We start from the raw sequence: 27,445 nt of genomic DNA on the forward strand, positions 1-27,445 counted from the left end.
GTCATGGTCTGGGGCTGCATGAGTGCTGCCGGAACTGGGGCGCTACAGTTCATTGAAGGAACCATGAATGCCAACATGTACTGTGACATACAGAAGTAGAGCATGATTCCCTCTCTTCAGAGACTGGGCCACAGGGCAGTATTCCAACATAAAAAACGATCAAAAACAGCGCATCAAAGGGACTAGTAGATTGATGTGAAAAAGACTTTAAAATGTCATTTATTAAATGTAAACAATGAACACAGACATCTGATCCCTGCAGGATCTAAAACACATAAAAAACACCAATCATAAAACGGACAGATGTTTGATAATGAAAAGCTCCTCAGATCTCTCAATTATAACTTTGGAAAGGTGAAAACCCAATGTGCACAAGCTTATCGAATGCCTAATGAATGCAATCAATCATCTGAAAGAACCCAGAGCGTTGGTACTGAAAAGTCAGTGTAAACGAATGGAACAACGTTCCTAGGGACACTCACTTCATAGGTGTTCAATGGGCTGCAGAGCTGATGAGTCCAGTCTGATGACCGAGGGGGAGGTGTTTATTTCAGCTCCATCTGAAGCATTCGGCTTGGAGGCAGAGGTGTAATGCTGCACGCTGGGTGGTAAGGATCAAGCTTAGTCACCAGATGATATCAGCTGTACACATAGGCAGCTTAGAGAACGCTGCACTGCTTGCAGCGCCGCTTGTCCGAGCGGCTGTGGATCACATGAGGCTTGTCACGTGGAAGGCTGTGAAGGGGAAGGTTGCTATGCCGACTCTCCTGCTTACATGTTTTGCGCTCCTGCGCTTTGTCAAAGCCCCAGTATTCCAACATACCTCCAAGACAGCTGAGGGTAAAGGTGATGGAGTGGCCAAGCACGTCTCCCACACATTAACCCTATTGAGCATCTGTGGGGCATCCTCAAATGGAAGGTGGAGGAGTGCAAGGTCTCGAACATCCACCAGCTGGTCGTCATGGAGTGAAAGAGGACTGTGAAGCTTTGGTAAACCCTAAGTGTTAAGGCAGTGCTGGAAATAATGGTAGCCACACAAAATATTTACACTTTAGGCCCACTTAAGACCTTTTCACTTAGGGGGTGTGCTCACTTTTGTTACCAGTGGTTTAGACATTAATGGCTGTGTGTTGAGTTATTTTGAGGAGACCGCAAAATTTACACTGTTATACAACCTGTACAATCACTACTTTACATTGTAGCAAAGTGTAATTTCTTCAGTGTTGTCACATGAAAAGATATAACATATTTACAAAATGTGAAGGGTGTACTCGCGTGTTTGAGATACTTTATATTGTGTTTGTATGCAATAAAATTAAAGTGTGTGTGTGTGTGTGTGTGTGTGTGTGTGTGTATGTGTATGTATGTATGTATGTATATTTTTATATATATATATATATATATATATATATATATATATATATATATATATATATATATATATATATATATATATATAAAAAATTAATTGCATTTGAAAAACCACTGCGCAAATACCGTGCAACGTAAAAAAAAAAAACCTGCAACACTGATCATTTTATCCTATACGGCCTCCGCTAAAATATAGATCTAGAGAGAGATTATTCTTCAGGATTTATATAGTGGCAACAGTTTGCACGTCGCTTTACAACTTGAGGGTGGACAGTACATATACAATACACTTTAACCACTTTAATACAGGGTACTTTTTCAGCTTCAGCACTGTCGCACTTTGGGTTACAGAGTAGTATGACCGCGCAATTGTCATTCAAACTAAATTTTTATCATTTTGTTCCCACCAATAGAGCTTTTTTTGGTGTTTGATCACCTCTGGTATTATTTTCTGCAAAAAAAAGACCGAAAATTATAAATACAATTTTTTTTATATCTGTTACAAAACGTAAATGAGTAAGTTTTCCCTTCACTGATGAGTACTGATGGGCTGCACTGACTGATAAGACGGCATTGATGGGACACTGATAGGCAGCACGTATGGGCACTGATAGGCGCCCATACGTGTCCCCCCCCCCCCCCCGTTAGAGGAGCAGCCGATAGGCTCTTCTCTACTCGCGTCTGACAGATGCGAGTGAGGAAAAGCCAATCAACGGCTCTTCCTGTTTACCATGTGATCAGCCGTGTTCAATCACGGCTGATCACAGTGTAAAGAGTCTCCATCAGAGACTTTACCTATATCGGTGTTGCGATATAGGTAAAGGTGTTGATCGCTGCAATGCGCACCCCCAGCATTGGCTTGATATCCTGGTGGACATCGTATAATGTCCGGTCAGGATATTGAAACCACTTTGCGCTGTCATTTTGCTATATGGCGAGCGGCAAGTGATACAGTAGGAATAAGAGGGTCCTGCTTCTTAGCGCTTACAATCTAAGAAAATATATATATATAACACACACACATAAGTGTGTGTGTGTGTATATATATATATATATATATGTATATGTGTGTGTTCTAAGTCATTTTGAAGTAAAGATTTTTACATGTAAGAGAAGTGTCTGCTTGGCAAGTGGTTAAAAACACAGCTTAAATGCCACTTTACAAGCCAACTAGACCATGGAGATCCTCTTGGGTGTAGAAGATGCCTGCCCAGATCACTTGCATCAGCATCAATACTGTGAGATTGCAATACCAATAAGATAACCGCACAGGTCCAGTATGACTGTATTTTTCCACTTTCCTCAACTCAATGTCTGCCTTCCCATCTATTTTCCCCCGGACTACTACAAAATGCACTCCCTAGTGTTAAGGTAAACGGAACAGTGGCAGTTTTTCAACAGTCAAATCATTCTAGTATGACCTTGTTGCTTCTCCTTAGATGTGGCACAGTAAGAGTGTTTGCACGCTAGAACAGGAAGCGTGATGCGAGGGCGGCACAGTGGTGTAGTGGGTAGCACTCTCGCCTAGTAGTAAAAAGGGTAGCATGTTCTCCCTGTGCCTGCGTGGGTTTCCTCCGGGGTACTCCGGTTTCCTACCGCACTCCAAAGACATGCTGGTAGGTTAATTGGCTTCTGTCCAAAATTGGCACTAGTTTATGAATGTGAGTTGGGGAACTTTAGATTGTGAGCTCCTTGAGGGTAGGGACCGATGTGAACGTGCAATATGTGTGGAGCGCTGCGTAAATTGATGGCACTATATGGGTACCTTTTTAAATAATATAATAGATGAGCATCTTGGGCCTCTTTCAGACGAACGTTCCGTTCAGGTCTGCCTGTCAGTTTTTCAGGCGGACCTTAACGGATGCTCCATAGACCTCGATGTCAGCGGTGACATGTCTGCTGACATCCGACCCGCTCCGATCCGAAAAAGTGTGACGGAGGAAAAAACCTTTTCCATCCGTCATCAGATCGGGTGACGAAGGACTCTGCTGTCTGTCATCCTCCGATCTCCCATAGGGGAAATCGGCGCTCTGACAGGTCCGTCCCTGCGCAGTGTGCAGCGACGGACCTGTCCTCTCCCTGCTCAGTGGGGATCGCTTCGTGAGCAAGCAGATATCCACAGGGTGGATCATCACTGATCCGCCCCGTGTGAAAGAGCCCTAAATGAGACACAATGTATAGCGATAGGGACAATTGTAGACACTCGCTCAGGTTGGACTGGTCTTGAGTCAACCTTACTAACTATAACTATGCTGGTAGAATTGCCAGATTTAACAAAAAATGTAAATATTACAGCCGCCACATCTCTGGACTTCTAGGCTGCAATATGAGACATGTTTGTTCTTGGACATTTGCAATCTGATATATTCCAACGGAAAAGGTTTTTGTTGCCTAAAGGACACCTCTCGTGGTTGAAATGTGTGGACTGTCATTGTTGGCCGACGTCTGAAAATTGTCAAAATTCCTAGCTGTCTTTTAGCTCCTATGGTTTCTAAATCACTGACCCAGAAAAGGCCTCTGCAGTAAGTGAAGTTATTAGAAAAAACTCAAGATACACTATTAATAAGCCTCCCCTCTAGTATATCATCACAGCGCTCAAACACCCCTCCCCCCAGCTGCCACTTAAATATTTAAATATATATCTCAGAAGGTGAAAAGAGAGAAAAACTGACAATAGCAATACAAAAATCACCTTGTGGCGCTTAAAAAAAGAAAAAACTGCTGAATAACAGTGTACTACATTGTTCAAAATAAACCACGTGAGAATTAGAAACGCATATGCATAAATACAGTACAATAAACATTGAAGTAAATTGTGATTAAATATCCACAAATAATAAACAATCACATATGGGTAATGAAGTAAATATGTGACAGAACATAAATACGTAGAAAAAATAAATAATATTCTACTAATAGTGATCTAATATCGATGTGAACAATAGTGATCAAAGTCCCAAAACAAATTAATTTTTTTCTTTCAAAAGTTCAATAATCAAGCAGACACAATTATTTTCTAATATAAAAAAAAAAAAAATTATTATGGTAGTAGCATTAGTTCAAAACTCCTTTTCCAGTGAAAGTTCTACAGCAAAGTGTCCATAAAACGAAAAGCCTCCACCGCACCCTTGGTGTTCGTGCCCCCCTTATTTAGAACACTCACCAGCAGTATTGCCCAGCACTCTCGTGTCGGGAAAAAATCGCTTTTAGTAAATAAAGATGATTACTATTTCTCCAGCCAACTCTTGTGACAGACTTCGCAGCAGAGGGTAATGGTTTAATGTCTCAGAATTACCTCGGGGAGAAAAAAGAGACTTCCCATAGTGCAAAATTGCAAAACTGTTTTTAATCTCAATAAAAAATCGATTAAAATTACACTCACGTGGATCAAATTAAAGGCAGGCGCTTCAAATAGACATTCCACTTATCAATCAAGAGATCCTTCCCTCACAGGCATTGGTAAGCACTCTGGAAGCAGGCTAAGTTAATACCAAAAAGCACCGTCTCTATATAAGGTAGCTGTGTGGTACCTGACAGCAGACAACCAAGTTTGAAAACAGCGCCAAATAGTAATGTCCAGTCCTTCCACTTGTGTGTTCTCCTTCCTCCGCCTTCTCTCTAAACTTTTACTGTGTATGCTGGTCGCTGTATAGCCACGCCCCCGACATGTTTCGTCCAATAGACTTCCTCATGGGTTTGGCTAGCCAGCTATCACAACCCCCCTTTTATTTAGAATCACATGCGACCAGTCCGTCCCAGTAAAGATGACTCCTCCCCCCTATGCTTTCCAATTGGTTGTTAAACCCTTCCGGTGGGTGGTTAATGATCAATTCCTCCCCAACTCCTCCCCATCTGTGTATAGAACCACTCATCACTGCTTCATATACTGCTCCCAATTAGATCAGGAAAGTGAATCATCGGCTGATCACCGCACATTTCCAGAGAGACTAAAACATCCACCTTTCCCTCCGATTGCTCTCCTCCTCGTTTACCTCATCCAAGCAGTAATGGACGATTTATTTCGTCCACTCGCATGCGCGGACTTCCGGGGAAGCTCGTTCACTTTCGCAGGCTGATTAACTATAACCTCCCTCAAATGGGCGTCTCCGTCATCACGCTTGCGCTAGCGTGTTTCCCCGGACCGCCCACTCCACCCACGCCATCTTGCTACACCCGGGATTCACTAACAGATTGCGCAGGCGTCGGTCCCTACAAAACCTTATGTCGAGGAGAACATAGTCCTACTTTAGAGGGGATGCCCTGATGTGCACAAGTATCCATAAATAAGTTGAAGCATTGAACGTAGTGTGTAATGCATAGTCAGCCAAACAGCTTTGCAAAACAAGCTTTTTTTTTTTCGTTGATTGTTTTCTCCTTGGTGTCAGTCATGACCCCCTTCTTCCTTCTAGAGAAAGGAGTTCTGTGGAATTCACTGACTGTTGGGAGGCTCCAGGAAAACCACTTTAGATCAATTCACAAGAACATGCTTCAGATAAATTTTACTATAAGGCTCGGTTCACAGGGGCGACTTGTCCAGGCGACTTAGCCGCCTGACAAGTCGTGCTCAGTTCTGTACTATGGAACCGTTCTAATAGGAGTGACTCAAGTCGCTCCGACTTAGAAAAAAGGTTCCTGTACTAATTTTGGGGTGACTTCAGGCGACTTGCATTGACTTCTATACAGAGGTCGTTGTGCAGGTTGTTGTGCAGGTCGTTGTGCAGGTCGTGTCTGAGTCGTGCTGCAAGTCGTGCCGCCCCTGTGTGAACCGAGCCTAAGAATAAAAATATAATCTCATATATCATGCTCAGTGCATTCCTATTACATGAATGTATGTCATTTTTCCTATTCTAGTAGAACAGAATGCCAGAATCTGGCCTGCATCATACATACATTTACAAAGCTATCCTTTATATAAGTTATCAGACCACATTTATGTCATAGCAGATATAAAAGTGCCACTGATCCATTTTTCCACATCCTATAATGGCCCAGTCTGTCCAGAAAGTGTCAGTTACATCAGTCAAGACCAGTGGCAGCCGCTCCATTTGGCACGCCGCCCCCCTAATCCATGCACCCGGCCCCTAATCTACATGCATTTTTGTTTTTTAAGCACATGATTAGAGCCTGAGGCTCTAATTGGCTTCAAAAAGGGTGGGCTTGGGGCACAGAGCACTGTGCTCAGAGATCACCCAGCTGTGTGACAATAGTGAATTAATATTCACTGTTGTCTTTCTGCTCCTCCTCCTGGCCAATCAGGAAGCCGGTCTTAAGACCCGATTTTGCCACATTGGCCGAGAGCAGAAGCAAGAGGGAAGCTGCAGAGGCATAGATGCAGGGAAAAGCTGCCCGCAGCCTAGATGGGGTGAGTGTGGGGCTGGTGGGTGGACAGGCAAACGATAGGGGGGGGGGTTGACCGACGACCCCCTCCCCATAAAATGGAACACCAGCTGCCACTGGTTGGGACAAACTATAGAACAGTAACCGGGTGCTTACAATTGTCAGCTTTTATTCATAAGGTTTAAATTTCTGCATCAACCACTTCAGCCCTGGAAGGTTTACCCCTTTGACCAGGCAGTTTTTTGTGATGTGGCACGGAGTTACTTTAATTGACAACTGCGTGGGCGTACGACACTGTACCCAAATAAAATGTCCTAAAAATTTGATGGCATAGGGGTTTGGAACCCTGGTCTGCAACCAGGATTCACCAATGGCAAAGGAGCAGGTGGACTTGGTACAGTGTCAGAGAATACAAAACAATTACGAAAAATGTATTAATACAGAATACATAACATAGATGTACACAAGATCAGCGGTTCTCTCAGCTCCTCTCCCTCCCCATTGGCTCAGACACAGCCACAGGATCCATTGGCTCCTGTAGCCATTGAGGAGGGTGTAGGAGGCGCGGCCAAGCCATGCTGCATGTGTCTTCTGGTCACACAGAGCACAGCTTGGGATCGAGCATGCGCAAGTGCCCCATAGCTAACAGCTTGCTATGGGGACAATTGGAAGGATGGAGGAGCCAGGAGTGTCGGTGGGGGACCCGAGAAGAGAAGGATTGGGGCTGCTCTGTGCAAAACACTTGCTTTGTGCAGATAAGTATACAATCACTTTAAGCTTTAACTTGTTTTCTTACATAAAGTCAATTTAAAATGAAATGTCCATCTAACGCTGGCCATAGACTGATTGAGATTCTGCCAATTCAGCAGGGACTAGCCATATTTCAATCTGTGTGTTGCCATCCCTGTTAGAAGTTGATTGATTGCCCTCTGTCATACAAGCTGGAAAACTTTTGACGATCAGCAGCTGCAGCCACTGATCAGTATGTTCTTATCTCAGGATACAATGTCCTGATGGGGGGGGGGGGGAGCTTTCATCCACGCTGCTTGTGTGGAAGGAGGATTCTATGGACAGCTTTAGATTGCCCTGTCTACAGGAAGACAGCACAGCTGTGTGATTTCACTATGATGCTTCCAGCCTATTTAAAGGAAGTAGAAAAATATCAGATTTACTAACCGGATCAACAGGTTTACAAATACTGGAATTTGGGAAAAGAAGACTTCTGGTAATGATAGTGACACTGCATCCAATATGTAATTTTTTAATTTTGCAAATAATTCCACTTCAACAATTACAGGTGATAAATGGAACACATGATGCTTAAAACTGAACTCCAGCCAGCACTTTTTTTTTTTTTGGGGGGGGGGGGGGTTATTTTTGCATTTTCTGTTGTCTCTGGGGCAATAAGTGGGGGTCCGTTGCGATAGTAGGAGGAAGGAGAGCACAAACAACCACAAATATTCTTTTGTCCTAAGATGTCATAAACCATTATCTGGTTCCGTCCTCTGGGAGGATTTCTTGTCCCAGGTGTCACCAGGATAAGAAGTGAGAAGTAATTTACCCAATGTGGATGCAACTAAGATGTGCATAACTCTTCCTCATTCTGTATTGAAACCTAGGAAATGTTTTTTTGCTGGGGTTTCCAGTATTTTACTACTCCTCTTATTAAAGCAATATCATATTCAGAATTAGACTGGAGCCTTATAACATTAATCTAGGCAACAGTTTTTGTAATATTTTCATTTTTCATGGATGTGGAAACTGAGTTTCCTCTACTCAATACATTTTATGGAAAATGGAAATGTCAGAAATGGCAGTCCGGCTGCAGCTCTGTTTGATCGCCGTGTAATTGCTCTTTTCATTTTGGTACAAGTAGTCTTTTGAGGTGCAGCGGTCTGCTGACACACTGGCTGTTTGCATATGCAAAATGGATGGTTACGCTTAAGGTCAGGAGACATAACCAGAGTGTTCTGTGGGCCTGGAGCTTCCAGGAAATTATTTATTTAAGCAGCTTGTATAAAAAAAAATAGGGACACCTGGGTTTCCCATTAATGTACAGAGGGTAAGTCCTGTCCCTGTCTAGACTCCGGAGATATATTCATGTGCTGTATGTCCTAAAATACAAGAGTATGCGTTTACTTCAGTCAAGGTAGTCCTTCAGACCTCCAATATGGTGAAGTTTAATGATGATTTTCCAAGCATATATTGAATAGGAAACCGCCTAAGTGATCCTTATGTTGAATATACAATTTTTTTTTTTTTTTTTTAACCACTTGCCCAATGGGCACTTAAACCCCCTTCGTGCCAAAGCCAATTTTCAGCTTTCAGTGCTGTCGCACGTTGAATGACAATTGCGCAGTCATGCAGTGCTGTACCCAAACAAACTTCTCTGTTCTTTTGTCTAAAAAAAAAAAAATCAAGCTTATATTTGATGGTATTCAATATCCACTTTTTTATTATTACCAAAGGAAAGAGAATTTCCTTTGTTTCTGTTGTAAAATGTTGTAAATAATTTTTTCTCCTTCACTGATAAGGTAGCAGTGATAGGTGGCACTGACAGGACAAATATGCGGCATTGATGGGCACTCACGGGTGGCCTTGATGGGCACTAATGTGGCTGCACTGATGTCAGTGTAGATGTCCCCACAGAGGAGTGCTGCTTACTGGCTTTCCTCTTTGTGCTGTCAGCATGAGGAGAGGAATGGCGATAACCGACATTTCCTGTTTACTCTGATTAGCTGTGATTGGCCACTGCTGATCACCCATCCGTCATTTCACTTTGCAGTGGGCGAGAAGCAGTTAAAAATGGGAATTCTAAATAACTTTATTTGTTTAACCACTTCGCAGCGGGAGGGCATAAATGGATGCTCTCCCATTTCAGTGGTTATGCCAGGTTAATGCCTGCAGGTATTGTTTTCAGCCGGCGATTCCCTGCACCATAAGAACATTCATACCAGCTGTTCAGCCACTTGATTGATCTTATTGGCGGCAGGAGAGAGCACCTGGCACCCTCCAGTGCTTCCACTGGCTTGTCTGTGCGATCGGTGAGCCGGAGAAGGAATCCACTGCTGGCGGAAGTTCACTATAGAACCAGATGGTACCTGGCAGTCTGACTCAGAGGCCTGGGCGCGACATTATGCCATTCCACGAGCGTGCGCAATTTTGAAGCATGACATGTTTGGTATCTACTCAGCATAATATCATCTTTCACATTATACAAAAACATTGGGCTTACTTGTGACAACTGCCTTTTTATTCTGAGTAATTTTCTAGCAAAAAGATGATTCTTACATGTAGGAGTGGAGTGGCAGAATTGCCCTGGATGGCAAGTGGTTAAATAATTGCCAGGGTTCCTTTTTGTGCATCGCCTGCTTTAATTAAAAAAAAGTCAGTAAAGGTTAGTGTAGTTTTCAGCTGTTAAAGAAGTCCAGCCTAAGCTCATTCGGCTGGGCTTCTCGTAAGGGTCACAGGAGTGCAACTCTTTTTGCACTCCTGCAACCTGTTTTCAGCAGAGAGCGGGCTGAAGTCCGCTCTCTGCTGACGTCACCAAGATCAGTCCAGGCACTGCGCCATCCCGACTCGAAGTCTGGATCCGCCAGGTGCCTGTACTGATGGCCGTCCCAGCCATTCAGCAAGCCACTGGGATGGTACTTCCCAACCCTCCATAGGTCAGCCCTCCAGTGAGCGTGGAGGAGCAGAGCAGGAGAGCTGCTGATTGACAGGCAGCAGCTCTGCGCTTGGTGAGGTGAGAGAACCGAGTCATCGGCAGTGTTTGGCGGCTCTGTTCTCAGTGCAGAGATGCTGGGGGACCGACGCTGCATCCACCTAGGTAAGTATGATTATGGGATAAAAAAAAAGCCATACTTCTCTTTTTAAAGAACAATCTACTGACCCTGTAACAGACAGGGTCCATGTCGGGGACTACACTTGTGCTGTGCAGCAAAGCCCTCCTGTATGGGACTGGGTCCCATCTGTTCAACAGGGGGGCCCAGTCAGCATTAATTGTACAGGCATTTCCAAAAGTTCAGAGCCCTGCCCCCTCAACCCACCAGCAGCACTCCTCTCCCTCCTCCTGGGGGGGGCGCGGACATAGGGTAATTGATTTCAGGGATTGAACCCCACACACTGTTTGCTAAAGCTGGAAACAAACGATACAACAATTGTTCAATTTCCTTTAGGTTTACCTTCAACAATGTAGTGCCGAGGGCATGCCTTATACGTACAAATGGAAAGTGTTTAGGTTTGACCTCCATATTATATGGTTTTGGTAAATCCTAAAGTAAAAAGCCAAAAGAAAATTGTATAGTGTGTATCCAGCTTTAGCGTCAGTTTGGGAATGAACAGTTCACTTCCGGTACATTTATTGTGAAGCTGAGGCTGCAGAGGAAAGATTGGAGATCTGGGTCCTAAAACTGTCTCAAATGTGAGACATTGGGGTCTTTTTTTTAGACCCCTAATATTTCACCAAAGCCCCCAAGGGAGCTGGTAAAAAAAAGTAAATATTAAAAAAAAAAAGATAAGGAAGGACCCATTCACACAGGTACTTTGGCCACATGAATACGTTGTTCTACAGTTTGCTCCCTGTTGGTGGTTTGCATGTGGATTTTGTGAACACAAGTGGAATTTTGAACTAAAGTGGAGAGTTAATAACCAGGAGTTGTGCTTTTGACTGCTTCTGCTTGCAAGTGTTGTTTTTGGGGGTGTTTTTATCTATTTTTCCCCCTCCTTTATTTGCTAGCAGTTTTTAAAAGACCTTTTTTCTGACACTTTTTAAACGGCATTTTTTTTTCTCTCTCTTCCTGCTAATTGAGGGGAGGGGTTAATTGTTCACAGGTGTATAAAGGTAGGTATACAAGCTCCCCAAGGAGTTTGCTCCCTGTTGGTGGTTTGCATGTGGATTTTGTGAACACAAGTGGAATTTTGAACTAAAGTGGAGAGTTAATAACCAGGAGTTGAAAACAGGAGTTAAGACAGGAGTCTTTAACCTGTAAGTAACATCTTAAACTTCATTTAAGTAATTGTATTGTAACTGGGAAATGAGTGCTAGCAGGGTTGAAGGTTTTGCTCAGTGCACAGTGTGCCACATGTATGCAAAACTGGTGCAAGAGCTCCAGGATGCATACCGCTGTGACAGATGTGAGCAGGTTGCCCTTCTAGAAGCTCGCATTAGAGATCTGGAGGAGCAAGTTGCAACACTGGGCGGAAAGGTCAACCTTGAAAGGGGTCCTCTGCTCGCTGAGCAGGTGGTCAGTAGGGTTGATGTGGAGGGTGGAGGGGCAAGTCAGGATTATCACATAGGAAGATGGGTTAATGTAGTTAGAGGGAGTGGAAGGGGCTCGCAGAAAAGGAAGGCCAGTCCTGTGTTTGTGCATCAAAACAAATTTGCCGAGTTGGGTGAAGATGTGGAGGTGACAAACACAGAGGTGGCAGCCCTAGATGTCACTGCTCCCCCTAACAGCCGGGAGAGCAGCCCATCTAGTAGAGGAGGTGAGGGGAGTGCAGAAAGGCCTAGACAGTTGGTGGTTATAGGGGATTCTATAATCAGAAGGACTGATAGAATAATTTGTCGCCAGGATCGCCTCAACCGAATAGTTTGCTGTCTCCCTGGTGCTAGGGTTCGGCATGTGGTGGACCGGGTGGATAAATTACTGGGAGGGGCTGGGTATGACCCAGCAGTCTTGGTCCACGTTGGAACCAATGACCATATACATGGAAGGTGGAGGCTCCTTAAGAATCAATTTAGAGAACTAGGCTGCAAGTTGAAGGGAAGGACCTCCAAGGTGATATTCTCTGAAATATTGCCTGTGCCATGCGCAACACAGGAAAGGCAGGGGGTGATTAGAGAGCTGAATGCATGGCTAAAGACCTGGTGTAGGGAGGAGGGATTTGGGTTTCTAGAGCACTGGGCTGACTTTTCATTGGGGTGCAACCTATATGCTAATGATGGTTTGCACTTGAATGGAAGGGGGTCTGCTGTGCTGGGGAAGAGGTTTATGGGAAGGCTGGAGGAGTATTTAAACTGGGTTTGAGGGGGGAGGGTGAACCAGAAGAACATTGGGCAGACAGGTCAGTTAGGGGTCAGACATTAATGGAGGGTGGAATGGGGATAGATGGGGGGTGGGATATGGCAGGTGACAAGAAATTTCCCATGTTGCAAACAGCCATTGAAAACTATAGTGCAATTTGTACTACTAAAAATAATATGAAAAACACCAGAGCAAAATGTAATAATGCATTAAAGTGTTTGTTCACCAATGCCAGAAGTCTGCCAAGCAAAATAGGTGAGTTGGAAGCTGTGGTGCATGAGGAGAGCTATGATGTAATCGGTATTGCTGAAACTTGGCTTCAATCCTCACATGACTGGGCTATTAATATTCCTGGCTATGCACTCTTTCGGAGAGACAGGGTAAAAAGGAAAGGTGGCGGGGTCTGTCTCTATGTGAGAAGTGATCTCAAAGCAAGTGTGAAAGAGGACCTGGTGGATGGAGAGTGTGATGAGTCCAAAGCATTATGGGTGGAACTGCATTTAGATGGGTGTAGTTCAAAGTTAATCGTTGGAGTTTGTTATAGACCACCCAATGTGAATGAGGAGGTGGAGACTCAGCTCCTTGCACAGATGGAAAGGGCTGCAAGGGCTGGGACAGTGATAATAATGGGGGATTTTAACTACCCAGAAATTGACTGGAGTAATGGCACTGCTGGGACAGTTAAAGGGCAAAAAATGATAAACCTATTACAGGACAATTTTATGGTCCAGTTTATTGAGGCCCCAACTAGGAATGAAGCTCTGTTGGACCTGGTAATCTCAAACCATGCGGAGCTTATTACTAATGTCCAGATAAAGGAACACCTGGGTAGCAGTGATCATAACATGATTTCCTTTGATGTTAGCGCTAAACAAGAAATACATACGGGTAAGATAAAAACACTTAACTTCAAGAGAGCTAATTTTCCGAGGATGAGGGATACTCTCCAGGACTTAGACTGGGAGAGAATATTCGCTTCAATGGGCACAGAACAGAAATGGGAATTCTTCAAAAAGACTGTTGGGGACCTCACTGCAAAGTATATTCCCATGGGCAATAAGTTTAAAAGGCTAAAAACAAAACCTATGTGGCTCACGGCCAAAGTTAAAAAAGCTATAAACTGTAAGAGAAGAGCTTTTAAAAAATATAAAAATGAAGGATCACTAGTGTCATTTAAATGTTACAAAGAAATTAACAGAATATGTAAAAAGGAAATCAAGGATGCAAAAATTCAAAACGAACGACAGATTGCAAAAGATAGGACAAACCCCAAAAAATTCTTCAAATATATTAATAGTAAAAAGGTCAAGTCTGAGCATGTAGGCCCTTTACAAAACAATCTAGAGTTGGTGACTGGGGACAAAGAGAAGGCTAATTTATTAAACACTTTCTTCAGCTCTGTGTACACAAAAGAGCATGGGGGAGCGCATGTCCATAATGGGGGTGATAGTGACACAGCCCCAAATGATCCACAATGGCTCAAAAGTGATATGGTCCAGAAATACTTAGACAGAATATAGGTGGATAAAGCACCTGGCCCTGATGGCATCCACCCACGGATCCTAAAAGAATTGAGCTCTGTAATTTCAGAGCCATTGTATCTAATTTTTAGGGACTCATTAATGACGGGAATAGTCCCACTGGATTGGCGCAGGGCGAACGTGGTGCCTATATTTAAAAAGGGATCAAAGTCTTTACCAAGTAACTATAGACCTGTTAGCTTAACTTCTATAGCTGGGAAGATACTGGAGCGTTTAATAAAAGACCACATCGACGAGTTCTTGCTGAACAAAAACACTTTAAGCAACAGACCACATGGATTCATGAAAGACAGAAGTTGTCAGACAAATCTGATTTCTTTTTCTGAGGAGGTAAGTAAAACCTTGGACAGAGGGGTGGCGGTGGACGTGGTATACTTGGATTTTGCAAAAGCATTCGATACAGTTCCCCACACACGGCTCATGTGTAAGGTAAAGTCTACTGGTTTGGAAATATCAGTTTGTAAATGGATAGAAAATTGGCTAGAAGACAGAATTCAGAGAGTAGTGGTTAATGACTCTTACTCTGAATGGTCTAAGGTTATCAGTGGTGTACCCCAAGGTTCAGTGTTGGGACCCTTACTTTTTAACATCTTTATAAATGATATTGGGTCTGGGATCAAAAGTAATATTTCTGTCTTTGCAGATGACACCAAGATATGCAGTGGAATAACGTCTTTACAGGATGTCTCCAATTTACAAGCCGACCTCAATACACTGTCTAATTGGGCGACTATGTGGCAGATGAGATTTAATGTTGATAAATGTAAAGTTATGCACTTGGGGCCTAAGAATATGCATGCATCGTACATACTAGGGGGAGTACAACTGGGGGAATCCATAGTGGAGAAGGATCTGGGGGTTTTGGTAGACCATAAGCTCAATAACAACATGCAATGCCAAGCTGCTGTTTGCAAAGCGAGCAAAGTCCTTTCTTGTATTAAGAGAGGTATGGACTCCAGAGAAAGAGATATAATTTTGCCCCTGTTCAAATCATTAGTAAGACCTCATCTGGAATATGCCGTTCAGTTTTGGGCACCAGTTCTCAAAAAGGATATCGGGGAACTGGAGAAAGTGCAGAGAAGGGCAACCAAACTGATAAGAGGCATGGAGGAACTCAGCTATGAGGAGAGATTAGAGGAACTAAATTTATTCACTCTTGAGAAGAGGAGATTAAGGGGGGATATGATCAACATGTTCAAATACATTAGGGGTCCATATAGTGAACTTGGTGTTGAGTTGTTCTCTGTACGGTCAACCCAGAGGACACGGGGGCACTCTTTACGTCTAGAGGAAAAGAGATTTCATCTTCAAGTACGGAAAGGTTTCTTCACAGTTAGAGCTGTGAAAATGTGGAATAGACTCCCGCCAGAGGTGGTTCTGGCCAGTTCAGTAGATTGCTTTAAGAAAGGCTTGGATACTTTCCTGATGGTACATAATATAACTAGGTACTAACATAGGTAAAGTTGATCCAGGGAAAATCCGATCGCCTATTGGGGGATCAGGAAGGAATTTTTTTCCCCTGCTGTAGCAAATTGGAGCATGCTCTGCTGGGTTTTTTTTTTCACCTTCCTCTGGATCAATTGTGGGCATAAAATTGGGTATCTGGATTGTACGATTATTTTTTATTTTATTTATTTGTTTTTAGGGTTGAACTGGATGGACTTGTGTCTTTTTTCAACCTGACTAACTATGTAACTATGTAACAGCTGGAGCTGTGTTCAGGGCCATACACCTATGACCACATACACACCAGGCTGTGCAGTGCCCTGTCGGGTATGCTGAATGGGGTCCCATGATTTCTAATGGCAGAACTAGCATTGCAGGCTTTGTGTTTCTTGAGCTCTGAGTGCAGCATTAAGTTACCTGATGTTTATACATGCAGGGCAAAGCAATGGGTCGTTTTAATACATTTCCCTACTCCCCCCTACACGTCCTACCAACAGCACATACGCGCTCACTTTTCCCTTGCTCCCAGGCTGCTCCAGACAGAGTAAGGAAAAGAATCCTTGTGTAAGCTCTGTCACATGGCCCTCCATAGCTGGAAGTGACTTCCATTTTCCTTCCTCTTGGCGGCTGTTCAGAGCTCAGGTGATGAAGGAAAAATAAATTCAAGGTACACTTGTTGGATCCTACCCATCATACAAGCCACTATATATTAGAAGGGCAAAGATGCACCTGTAAGGAAAGGTTAGAGATAATTAATGTATGCCCCTCTTTACCATTGATGTAATGGTATGATGTCGCTATCCCTCTGGCAAGATTACCGGGAGATTTGGGAACCTCATTGTTCCCAGGATCTCGCCGGAAGGATATCTGTTGCCTAGGTGCCTCCTCTCCCATCCGGGGCAGTGCCGGAGGTGATGGGATGAAGTACCACCACATTCTAGCCCCAAAAAAACCTTGATCCAAAGTACACCACATTCCTTATTTTATTTCATTTTATTTCCACAACCTTCTGTTCATGCCCCATGAGCTGTCGATCTAATTATAAACAAAGGTCCCCTGAGATCTGAAAGTTATTGCAAGCGTTAAAAAGGTTGACAGCGGCTGCTGTAGATGCAAATATGCCATATCCCAGTGTTCAGGCCATAATATATGTGAGACTAGCATGATGTGTTCTGATGCTGTCTCCATGACAACAGAACTGAAAAGAAATTCTGGCATCTGTTTACGTTTGGGAAGGGTTTAGGGTAAAGCTGGAAAGAGCCGTCTTATTCTTTGTTATCCATCTTTTCTTTATGCCTTATTTGACATCTGTAACAAGTGAATCTGAGAGCCATATGTGTGGACACATGACATGATTTCCATCGCAATCGATCACTTTACAGCGTTCCTATATCTTATCTAAGATAAAGTAAACAAAATCTGATTAGATGCTATGAAAGGATACTTTTATATGCTGTGTACAACCTTCCTTCTAGTATTTTCTCTGGTACAAGAGGCATATGTATTTTTACCTGTTGTGCTCTACGTACTTCTTTCAGATCTGGGCAGTAATCCAGAATTAAACTTCTGCAATTTATTTATGTGCAGGAACTTCCTGTAATAAGACCCGTCACTTCCGTTCTTTCGCCTTGTGCTGGGTGACTGGTCTTGTCTCCGCCCCCCTCCTGTAGTTTTCTGCAGGCAGCCTGGTTTGGGTGGACTCATTTGGTCCCTCCCACATGTCTGCTCCTTCACAGATGAAAAAGATGAACACAAAGACAAGCCGTGAAAAAGGGCTGATAATTTAATAGCTTAAAATAAAATGTGATGAACAAAAAATTTAACAAAACACACCCACTAAGATAAGATCATGGGTGGCACAACAGTCAAAGAAGGCAATCCGCACTTTCACCACAGGCTCTCCTGCCCTGGCCAGGGGTTGAGTCCATGCCTTTTGAGCAGAGCAGACGATTCGAAGGAACCACCATGAATAATCCAGTCCAGAGCTTCATCAGCTGATTAGGTGGAGTTTCTCCCCAAAATGCAATCCTGCTTCTTTTGACATCACTTGTGGAGGACGGGCACCAACTGATGGGTTCTGGACTGGTTTCTGCACAGTGATTCCTTCGGATCTCCAGCACTGCCTCTCTCAAACTGGCTGCTTAGTGCTTATGGCCTGCTGGCCAGTGCCTGTAGGAAGACTGCAGTGTTCCTTAACCTTTTGATTGTCATGCCACCTGTGATATTATTTTAAATTTTTATTTATTTATTTAATTTACTTGTTGTGCTTTTTGTGTTTTATGTGAATCTGGACGTTCCCACTACTCTCTAAGCATTGTGTTTCCAGTTGGTGTCAAGTGCAATACAAACTTGTTTAGAATCTGGGCTTACCTCTAAATATGTATGTGTTTTGTACTGGTTTTGTAGAGTGTTTTTTATTTATTTATTTATTTATTTTGTTCCCTTCTTAGCCGTTGTACACACGGTCGGAGATTCAGACGGAATGTGTCCTATCGGACCGTTTTGTCGGATAATCCGACTGTGTATGGTCTCCATCGGACTGTTTCCGTCGGAGTATCCGACGGACCAAGTTTTCCAACTTGTCCGTAAAAAATTTTCCCAACAAAATGCTCCGATCTGACATACTCCGATCATGTGTAGCCTACTCCGACGGACAAAGTGCCACGCATGCTCAGATCAAATTCCTAGACCAAAGCTATTGGCTACTAGCCTGAACGTAGTCCCGTTGTAATGAAATAACGTCATCACGTTATGTACAATCGGATTTTCCGACAACTTTCTCCGACCATGTGTATGCAAAAGTTTCGGACAAAATCCAGCGGATTTGGTTGTCAGAATGTCCGACCATGTGTATAAGGGCTTAGAGTTATCGTATCCTGTTTTTTGTTATGTTTTTTTTTGTTTTTTGTTTTTGGGGGGGGGGGGGGGTTCCACCCCTCCTTATTGCTCTCTGTAATGTAGTTGAGAACTATATGGAACTTTTTTTTTTGTTTATATTTATCCTATGTACAGTGATGTCACCCATACAGTAGATTTATATATTTTGTGGCTTTTGTGAAATTTTTTTTTTTTTGCCTGTAGTTAAAGCGGAGGTTCACACAAAAATTGAACCTCCGCTTTTCGGAACCCTTCCCCCCCCTCCGGTGTCACATTTAAGACAGGTATTTGCACCCACTTCCAGCATTTCCACGATTCATGTAAAAAGTTCCCTGCTCACAGGCAAGGTTTGTCAACAAATCAGAGATATAAAAAGAAACATTGTATATGTCTAGTTAATTTACAGATCAAAGGGATGAACTTCAGTCTGCAAAAGAGGCCCGTTTAACCACTAAAAGGAGAAGTACAGCCAAAGCTTGTTTGGCTGTACTTCTCCTGTGGATCACAGAAGTGAAGTTCGTTTTGCACTCCTGTGACCCGTTTTCAGTACGGCGTTCGATCGCTCAGTTCTCAGTGTTATAGGCGCCGGGTGACACACGCGGCATTGGACCAATGCTGCATCCAGCTACGCAAGTATGAATCTTAAAAAAAAAAAATTTAAAATTAAAAAAACGTTTTCCGATACTTTGTTGCTTGCAAGTTAAAATCAGGGTTTTTTTTTTTGCTACAAAATTACGTAAAACCCATAATATTATTTATATTTACCATGGCCTATAGAATAAAATAGCAGTCGTTGCAATATTTTATGTTACACTGTGTTTGAGCAGCGGCCTTTCAAACAATCTTTTGGGAACAAATGCACTTTAATGAATTAAACAAAACCATGAAGTTAGCCCAATTTATTTGTATAATGTGAAAAAGGTTAGGCTGAGAATGGTGATCTTTATTCTAAGCAAAAAATGATTCTCGTTTTATCCAGAATTGTACAGCTCTACCACACATGATGCGAATCTCGGCTGGTTCCTGCTGAACCAGCCACGATTTGAACACTCTGTGGGTGCTCAAACAATAGTCCCCAGCTATTGCCGAACTACAATTCTCATCATGCCTCTGCCTTTGGGAATCGTGCTTGTAACTATCGGCTTTTGCGATGCCTCATGGGACTTGTAGTTCTGGAGGGCCACAGGTTGAGCAATCGTGGTCTATGGCCAGCTTTAATGGTGTATTAATGAATACAAAGCTGAATTTGTGTCCCTTATCTGCCTTGAGGTTATACACAGAAACACAATTCCCAAAACCTGAATTGTGCATGTATAGCGACACTGATAACTGAAGTCCACTGTATTGTTGAATGTTTTTGAATGTCCTCTGTTTATAACCAGTTCATGATCAGTTACAATTTTTGTTTTCCACAGCCCCCGGAGGAGGTGTATTCTACAGGAGATTCTCTGACCGTCCGATTCCACTCTGATGACTCGATTAACAAAAAGGGATTTCACATCCGATACACCAGTACTAAATTTCAGGACACACTTAATGCCCGCAAGTGACACCCCGCCACTCTACCCCTCTGCCTTGTTGTTTTCCGGGACCAAGTCCACCTATACTGGGGACGATTCCTGACCTGCAGGACCCCAACCTCTGATTCTTTGGATGTGAGGTGGCAAGCGGCACCACACAGGATAAAGGACTAGAAGATCCTCAGGGATATCTAAGGGCACAGACTTTTCACTGGCAGATGGACAGAAATTTTTTCCTATATGTCTTTTTACATATCTACATCGACATACATGACAAAGGCTCTGCCTGAACACACTAATCCTGTGCTGAGTGCTGGTTAGGGAACAACTTTTATCCTGTGAATTTAGCTTTCTGAATTTTTAAAGGACCACTAAACTTAAACCCACAAGTTGCCATTCATAAATAAGGCATAACATTCAGAGTCGTATGCGAGTCTTCATACAGTAACTGCCCAGGAAGTTTCTCACTTTTTTTTAAATTAAAGTTTAATGACTGCAAAATATTTCACATAAGAGGCTGGCTGTCTACAGGGTTCTTAAATGGAATTAATAAACCCAAACACCTTATTCAATAAACCGTGCAGGGATTAAAGTGCAAAATGCAGTAGGCCACAGGAACCAACCCAGATTCACTTTACAGGCCAGGTATGGGTGGTTCACTTTGCACTTAGTGTTTTGCTTCCTACACTATTTTCTAGAGTAAACCTGAAAATCTGATTGAGTAGCAGAATACCACTCCACCTTCTTCCTATATTTCCTATATCACCCGTTCTGTCTTCTTTTCAGTGCAGGTGCTGAAACAATCGTATATGGCTCTGTATATGCTACTAAGAGGTGCTTTATAGAACGTATTGGGGGCACGTTTTTATTTTATTTTTTATTAAAAAATCCCAGCACTATTTGTTGTAGGAAATTGCATTGACATTTGTAATGCATGAAAGAGGCAAAAATGAATGGCATTTAAGCTGTTTTCTCTCCTAGTTTTTAAATCCTATTCAATCATACAGAATAGTGAATCTGAGAATATCAGATTATGGCCACCATGATCATAGGAAAAAATACTTATTTACTATGATCCTCAACTCCACCTTGTGGCCATCATGCAGTATTTTCCAGATTCACTTTGTTCTGTAAGAATATTCACATTCAACCTGGAGAGAAAATATTTCAGTAACCTTTTGTTTTTGCCTCCTTTTGCACAGAATACAGTGTACATGCAGTTTCACAGGAAGAATAGCTCTGCTTTTTTTTTTTTTTGTCTTCTATAAATTCAACCCTGTGTGTTTTTTAGGTTTAGCGGTCCTTAAATTATATTCTTTTATGGCCAGTAAGATGGGTTTGGCTTTGAAGCTTTTTCTATATAGTCCTGAAATGGGCACTTTTTTCTTTTTTTTAAATGATTTTTACTGACATCTGTTTCCTTTTTGTTCACCCTTATACAACACCCCCCCCCCCTCCCCCCAAAAAAAAATCTACCTTCAAGCCTTCTGTTACTCTATAGGCATGTCTGTGCTTCAGCCAGTCTAGATAAGAACAGGATTGTAGTCGCAGTCATCCAGAAGCTTCTGACCCCACCTAACTCAGTGAGAGCGTCTATGAATGTGTAAGCGTTGAACTCATTAAAGATGGTCACCACTGTGAATCTTGAGTGTCGGGCCAGTGGTGTGCTCACAGAATTCTGGCAATAGTGTAAAACATACACCAGAAAAAATTGTAAGGTGAATGCACATGAGTGGAATGGCTGACTTGTTTGTTTTTTTGCGTATTGACATTTTAAAACACAACTGTATGTATGCCAAGTTTGCAATAAGTAGAGGCAATGGCAAGACTATGTGTGTATTTATGTACTTCATTGTCTGCAGTGACTTCTGCCTATTGCTGTTTCCTGAGCACCTTTTTTGTGTTTCCTGGTTGTTTTTTTTATTTTATTTTTTTTCCCCTCTTCTGGTGGACAATGTGTGGCTGGGCTGTGAGACAGATTGATGTGTCATATTTCACATAGATGATGGTTCTATAACAGATCTTTGGTCCAGAAGTTTGGATCTGGGGGTGAGCTGTAGTGCAGAACAGAAAAAAAAGCAGACGTTGCCGTTTTCTGTACTTCACCACAGCTCACCTTAAGTATGCATTTTGTTAAAGGTTAAAGTTATTTCAACTTTTTAGAAAAGGTGAAATTTCTATTTTCTTGGCTGCGTGGACATTGGCAGCTCACTGCCCACTGAAGTGGGTATGTCAGTGGGTGATGAAATGTAAGGCAATCCTCTCCAAAGCACTGCAATTGACCTAAAATCAAATCTGCATCATCAGGTAGTGCATTAACATGCCTTGTAGTGAGCTGCACCATGTTAGTGCAAAGAAAAAAAAGTAATCGACTGCGGTACCATTCCAAATTAATGGAACTGCAGTATGTGTGCGGAGGTTAAGCAGGCTTAAAATAACATTACCACAATGCATAGGTCTGGTTGGGCCCTAAAGGCTAACTTCAGTCAATATTTTATTTTTAAACTTTTTTTTTTATATATAATTTCGATAAGTTTTAGATCTAGTAAAAATAGTTCACAATTCTATCAGGTATTTTTCTTGCCTGACTCCAATGGGATTCCTGTTCATGTGATGCTTTTATATGGAAAGGATGTCACCCTAACAGGAAGTTACAGGCAGTAATAAAAATCTAACCCTTCATACAAGTGGGCTTTTGTTGGGGTCTGTGACCCTGTTGGAGAGATTTCCCATTACTTCCTGTCTTGACGGAAAGTTGGTAAAATCTATACTGAGGAAAATACGGAGGCTGCCATTGCTGACTTCTTAAACATGCTAGTGGTCTGGCTTTTAATGCTTTCTCAGTGACTGACTTGCAACAAATATGCAGATCAGCAAAGCCTGAGTGAAGTCAGAATTGATCTTCGTATCTGCTCCATGTCAGTGGTTCAGATACCAATAAATCCACGTGACAGTCAGGCAACTGACCATTTATAAAAAAGAAGTCAACAGTAACATTCTCCATACAGCTTAATATACACTTTATAATGAATTCTCAGTATTTAAAACCCTATGTGGCATAATGCAGAAGTGACATCACCAAGGAATGGTGTCACGAGGAGATCGGTTCCCTTGTTGTTTTAAAGCACACCTGTTATGAGAGGAGTAGGAAGATGCCATTGCTGGTTTCTATCTGAAAATGCTATTTCTCTGGTTATATCTGGCTCCAGAACTTCCATACCAGGGCATTTCCTATGTCTGTACTGGTTACGGTCAATGCCTGAAAGAGCACAGAGACTACCAACATTTCAAAGTAGAGGTCAGTAGTGGCAGCCTCCATATTTCTCTCATGTTACAGGTACCTGTGCAACCTATGCAGAATTTGCCAACTTACCACTGAAGGTGGTCATCACTATGGCATAGATACTAGCACAAGCACCTTCCAGCATTAAGGTGGCCATCACAGCCTGATCATTGGAATTAAACAAAACTGTAAGACACAGTGCAAAAAATTTTTGGAACCAGTTTCAGAACATCTTTCCATGAAGAAAACAGAACCAAGCTTTTCATACTTTTCGTGCCAAAGTTCAAAGACCCTGTGGCAGGTCTTGTCTTCAGACGATTCCTTCAAAGATGGGCAGATGTCTCGGTGAATGTTATTCTCTGTTAGGCATCAGTCCTTTTCTGAGAAGCTTAACAGGGAAGTGCAGACTACTTTTGGCTCCGGGCACCTGCATCTACCTTATAGGACCATGGTATCATATTAGTGCAGCTTACTTGCTTCTCACTCCTCTGTTAAATGTGCAGCCATCAACTAAATAATGCTTGTGTCTACATACAATCTAGAAAGTTACTCAGTGAGTACAGTGTAGTCCAATAAAGCTTAACTTCACTCTCACAAGCAACATTGACCATTTTTAATTCTTGCGCTTCAATCATTATTAATGTTGATAGTAAAGTATATCATATTTACTTGGGTGTAAACTTTTTTTTTTATAGATCTCTTTAGTTGCTTTCTGTTTTCTGGCCTGGGCCAAAATGATAGAATACATCTCAAGGGTGTTTATGGGAATTTCCTTTTCTTTTGTCTGAAGGAGGGGAGGAGGTACTTCCTCAGCTAAGCACACCCTCCTACCTGCATGCCCGAGCTAAGTGCTAATGGATTCTCGGAAGTAAATGTTACATTACTTATCTGCCTTTACTCAGAATGGCTGCAGCTAGAAAAGTTAGGGGGGGGGGGGGTTTTCAAAGTGATTTCTCAACAAAAGAAAGTATGGAGACATGGATTGAGTGTGCTTTGAATATTAAAAATTGATTAAATGGCATTTCAGTTTGTGGGGTTCAGGTACAGGTTTTAGTTCCACTTTAAGTCCAGGTTGGCATTATGAAGTTTTATATGGACATTCTTTAGGACCGATTTTAAATAAATGTTGGCTTTTGCATAGTGGACAACATTGTACCCAGTTACTATTTCGACTGTATACCAAAAAAAACTTTTGATTGTTGCACTTTTGAGTACAGAGCGCATAAGCCAGTAAGCTGTAACTTACACTAAAATAATGGACTGACACTGTGTATCTAACAGCTAGATACCACTGTCCTGAACAAGAAGTAGGTAGCCCTTCACTGTTGGCCATACAGTTAGCTTTTACCTTGTGGACAATTGTGTAGCTAGTACAAGTACCCAAATGGACTGCCAATGGATACACATAGGTGCTATATACAGTGACTGTGTACTGCTTTAACATCAAACCATGTGCTGTATTGGAAGAGGCCCTGCTAGGTGCCATTTGCCTTACCCATGCTTGTAAGTATAGGGCAATGCATGTTAATGGTGGGTGTTGTGGATTTTGTAAGTTCCATGTGCCCTCTACATGGTGTTCCACAGGAGGTTCTGGCTTACATATTTGTACATCCAGTAGGTTCTGATTTTCCAATATGACCAGCCTTGAAAACATGGCAACATTCCACTGACTCCCATAATTTACTTTGTACAGTGTTGTTTCTGTAACCACAGATAAGGATCATATAGTAGTCTGGTAATAGGAGTAGGTTGTCCTATTGTACACATTTGCCATGCTGTCATGCTGCCCCAGACAATGCTGACCTTTCACCTAGAACAGTGATGGCGAACCTTGGCGCCCCAGATGTTTTGGAACTACATTTCCCATGATGCTCTTCTACACTGCAGAGTGCATGAGCATCATGGGAAATGTAGTTCCAAAACATCTAGGGTGTCAAGGTTCGCCATCACTGACCTAGAATCTTCATTCAATGCTCCCACACCCCACACCCCAGACACCAAGGATGTGACTATTTGCACAAATGCAGGTCCAAGAGATACTTTACTTCCTGTACCCCTAAAAAGTTTTCTAGTGTTAGTCTTTCGGAGCTACACAGTTCCATAACCCTTATATAAATTCAAATTGATCATGTACATTTGCACAAAAAGAGGGTTAAAAGAGGCTGCTAATATTCTGCAGTCCAGACTTGTATGGCATTTCCATAATCGGGGCCTACTCGAGAAGGCCAGATATATAGGGCCTGTAGAGTGACAAATGCTATTGCAGTGTTTTTGGCTTAGTATGAAGAAAACATAATTGAGTGGCTTCTTGCAGACAGATGGCAGTGCTTACCTATGGCGGTTATCAATGGGTGGTAAGCATTCAGGATGCAATCCTGCTGCCTCCTGATTGATTGTCTGCTTTTATCTGAATGGGGTATTTTGTATTTAAAAAAAATAAAAATCAGACTGAAATGGTGAGCTGAGCATTTGGCTCGTCATTGGGGCCCCACCCCTCTTGAACTCAATGGGAAAATGGTGGTGCCTGTCAAACTGCAGCCCAAGTTAAAAATGCCACAATCACAAAGCTTTGTGGGGACAGCATGGGTAGAACCTTGAAATGCTGGCATTTGGTTTGGTGGCAAAACCGTGGCTCGACCCCCTGTTTCTATTGGCTGCTGGTGTGAAAGAGCCATTACAGCAGCACCCACAAGCTCCAGTAGAGAGTAGTAATTCGACCGATGGTTTTCACCAATAAAGTTTTGCCTGAACTTCCACAGTGCCAGCAGATTCATGAGCTACATAGTAGTGAATCGCATGTGAAAATTTGCTGCAGTGATACCTGAGACAAACGCGCATCTTATATATGACACCTGTAAAAGTATGGAAGCCTTTCACAAAATGTGTAATTTTCCTAAATATTCATGTGCAGTTGGTGACGCCTGCGAGGTGCAGGACTGCCATTAAGGGGAGCAGGTCAGTGCTTGTATAAATTTGGGTTTACATTTTGGCATGTGACAATTATTTCTTTTATAGCACTAATTATGTGATTGTGTTTTTGCTCAGTGGTTAAAGCCCAAGTACAGGCAAATAAAAAAAAATGATGCCTTGCTGGGCCTATACGCCAATGGTTAGTTGCTTGGTTTTTGAATACTCCAACCTAAAAAGGATATATATTTACTTGATCCTCCTTCCAGCAGCTCGACCAGTCCAGGCATATTCTGTGCCTGCCCTGTCGTCTAGAGTCCTGACATTAAGACCAGAGCGGTGGCCATAGCCCTACTCCTGGGCATGAGGATGCAAAGGGACAGTCCACCACTGGATTGTGCTGTTGCAGTGGAGAATCAGGAAAGAAACAGACGTTACGTTTTCCAGGCTCCTGAAATATCTGGCCCTTGTACGATTATATTTGTAAGCTATACACGGAAATGTTAACAAAAACGTTCATTTGATTATTTTATAATAAGCTGATCAATTACATATGTGTAATTAAATATAAATGAAAAAAATGACTAGAATTTCAATTTGAAGTAAATCTAAAATCTAGTATCTTTTAGATGTTAATATTTCTAAAATCGTTTTTAATCATTTTAAACCTTTTATGATCTGAGAACAGTCTCTCAACTGTTCTGCACTCTGACCCTGTAACACACACCCCTAATCGAAACTGCATGTGGCCTTGCCAATGCACATGGTGCAGGTATAGTTCTCCATTGCCACTATCAGGAAGCCAGTACAGAGAAATGATGTGCAGCTGATGTTGGAGCAAGTGTAAATAGACAAGAAGTGTCTAAGGCTGGCCATGGACTGAGAAAATGTCTTGACAGTGTTGACCCGGAAATCCCTCCTCCTGAGACATTGTGTTCTCCTGGCGAGTAAACTGTCCCCACCAGGAGAACACAGTGATTATTGCTAGTGGCTATAACAGCCACTTACCATAATCACATGTAAAATCTGGCAGGCTCGTTGTACCCAACCTGGCTGGATACATTCAGCCTGCCCCTATTTGATTTGAATCTCTGCTGCTTCCTGCTGATCCAGCTAAGAATTGAACAGTGTATGCCT

General features: G+C 42.5%; 1 protein-coding gene across 1 annotated transcript in view; it reads left to right on the forward strand.

Moving 5' to 3' along the window:
• BMP1 (bone morphogenetic protein 1) overlaps positions 1-21,760 on the forward strand; it is a 160,164-nt gene extending 138,404 nt beyond the window's left edge. The window contains exon 20 of the mRNA XM_077469829.1: positions 20,014-21,760. Within this exon, the coding sequence (XP_077325955.1) occupies positions 20,014-20,148 (135 nt within the window). The 3' untranslated portion in view covers positions 20,149-21,760. The remainder of the gene's footprint in view (positions 1-20,013) is intronic.
• Positions 21,761-27,445: the final 5,685 nt, after the last annotated feature.

The sequence above is a fragment of the Lithobates pipiens genome, unplaced genomic scaffold, assembly GCF_037356315.1.
Source record: "Lithobates pipiens isolate NorthernLeopardFrog02 unplaced genomic scaffold, aLitPip1_a1.2 Scaffold_8, whole genome shotgun sequence".
Lineage (NCBI taxonomy): Eukaryota > Metazoa > Chordata > Amphibia > Anura > Ranidae > Lithobates > Lithobates pipiens.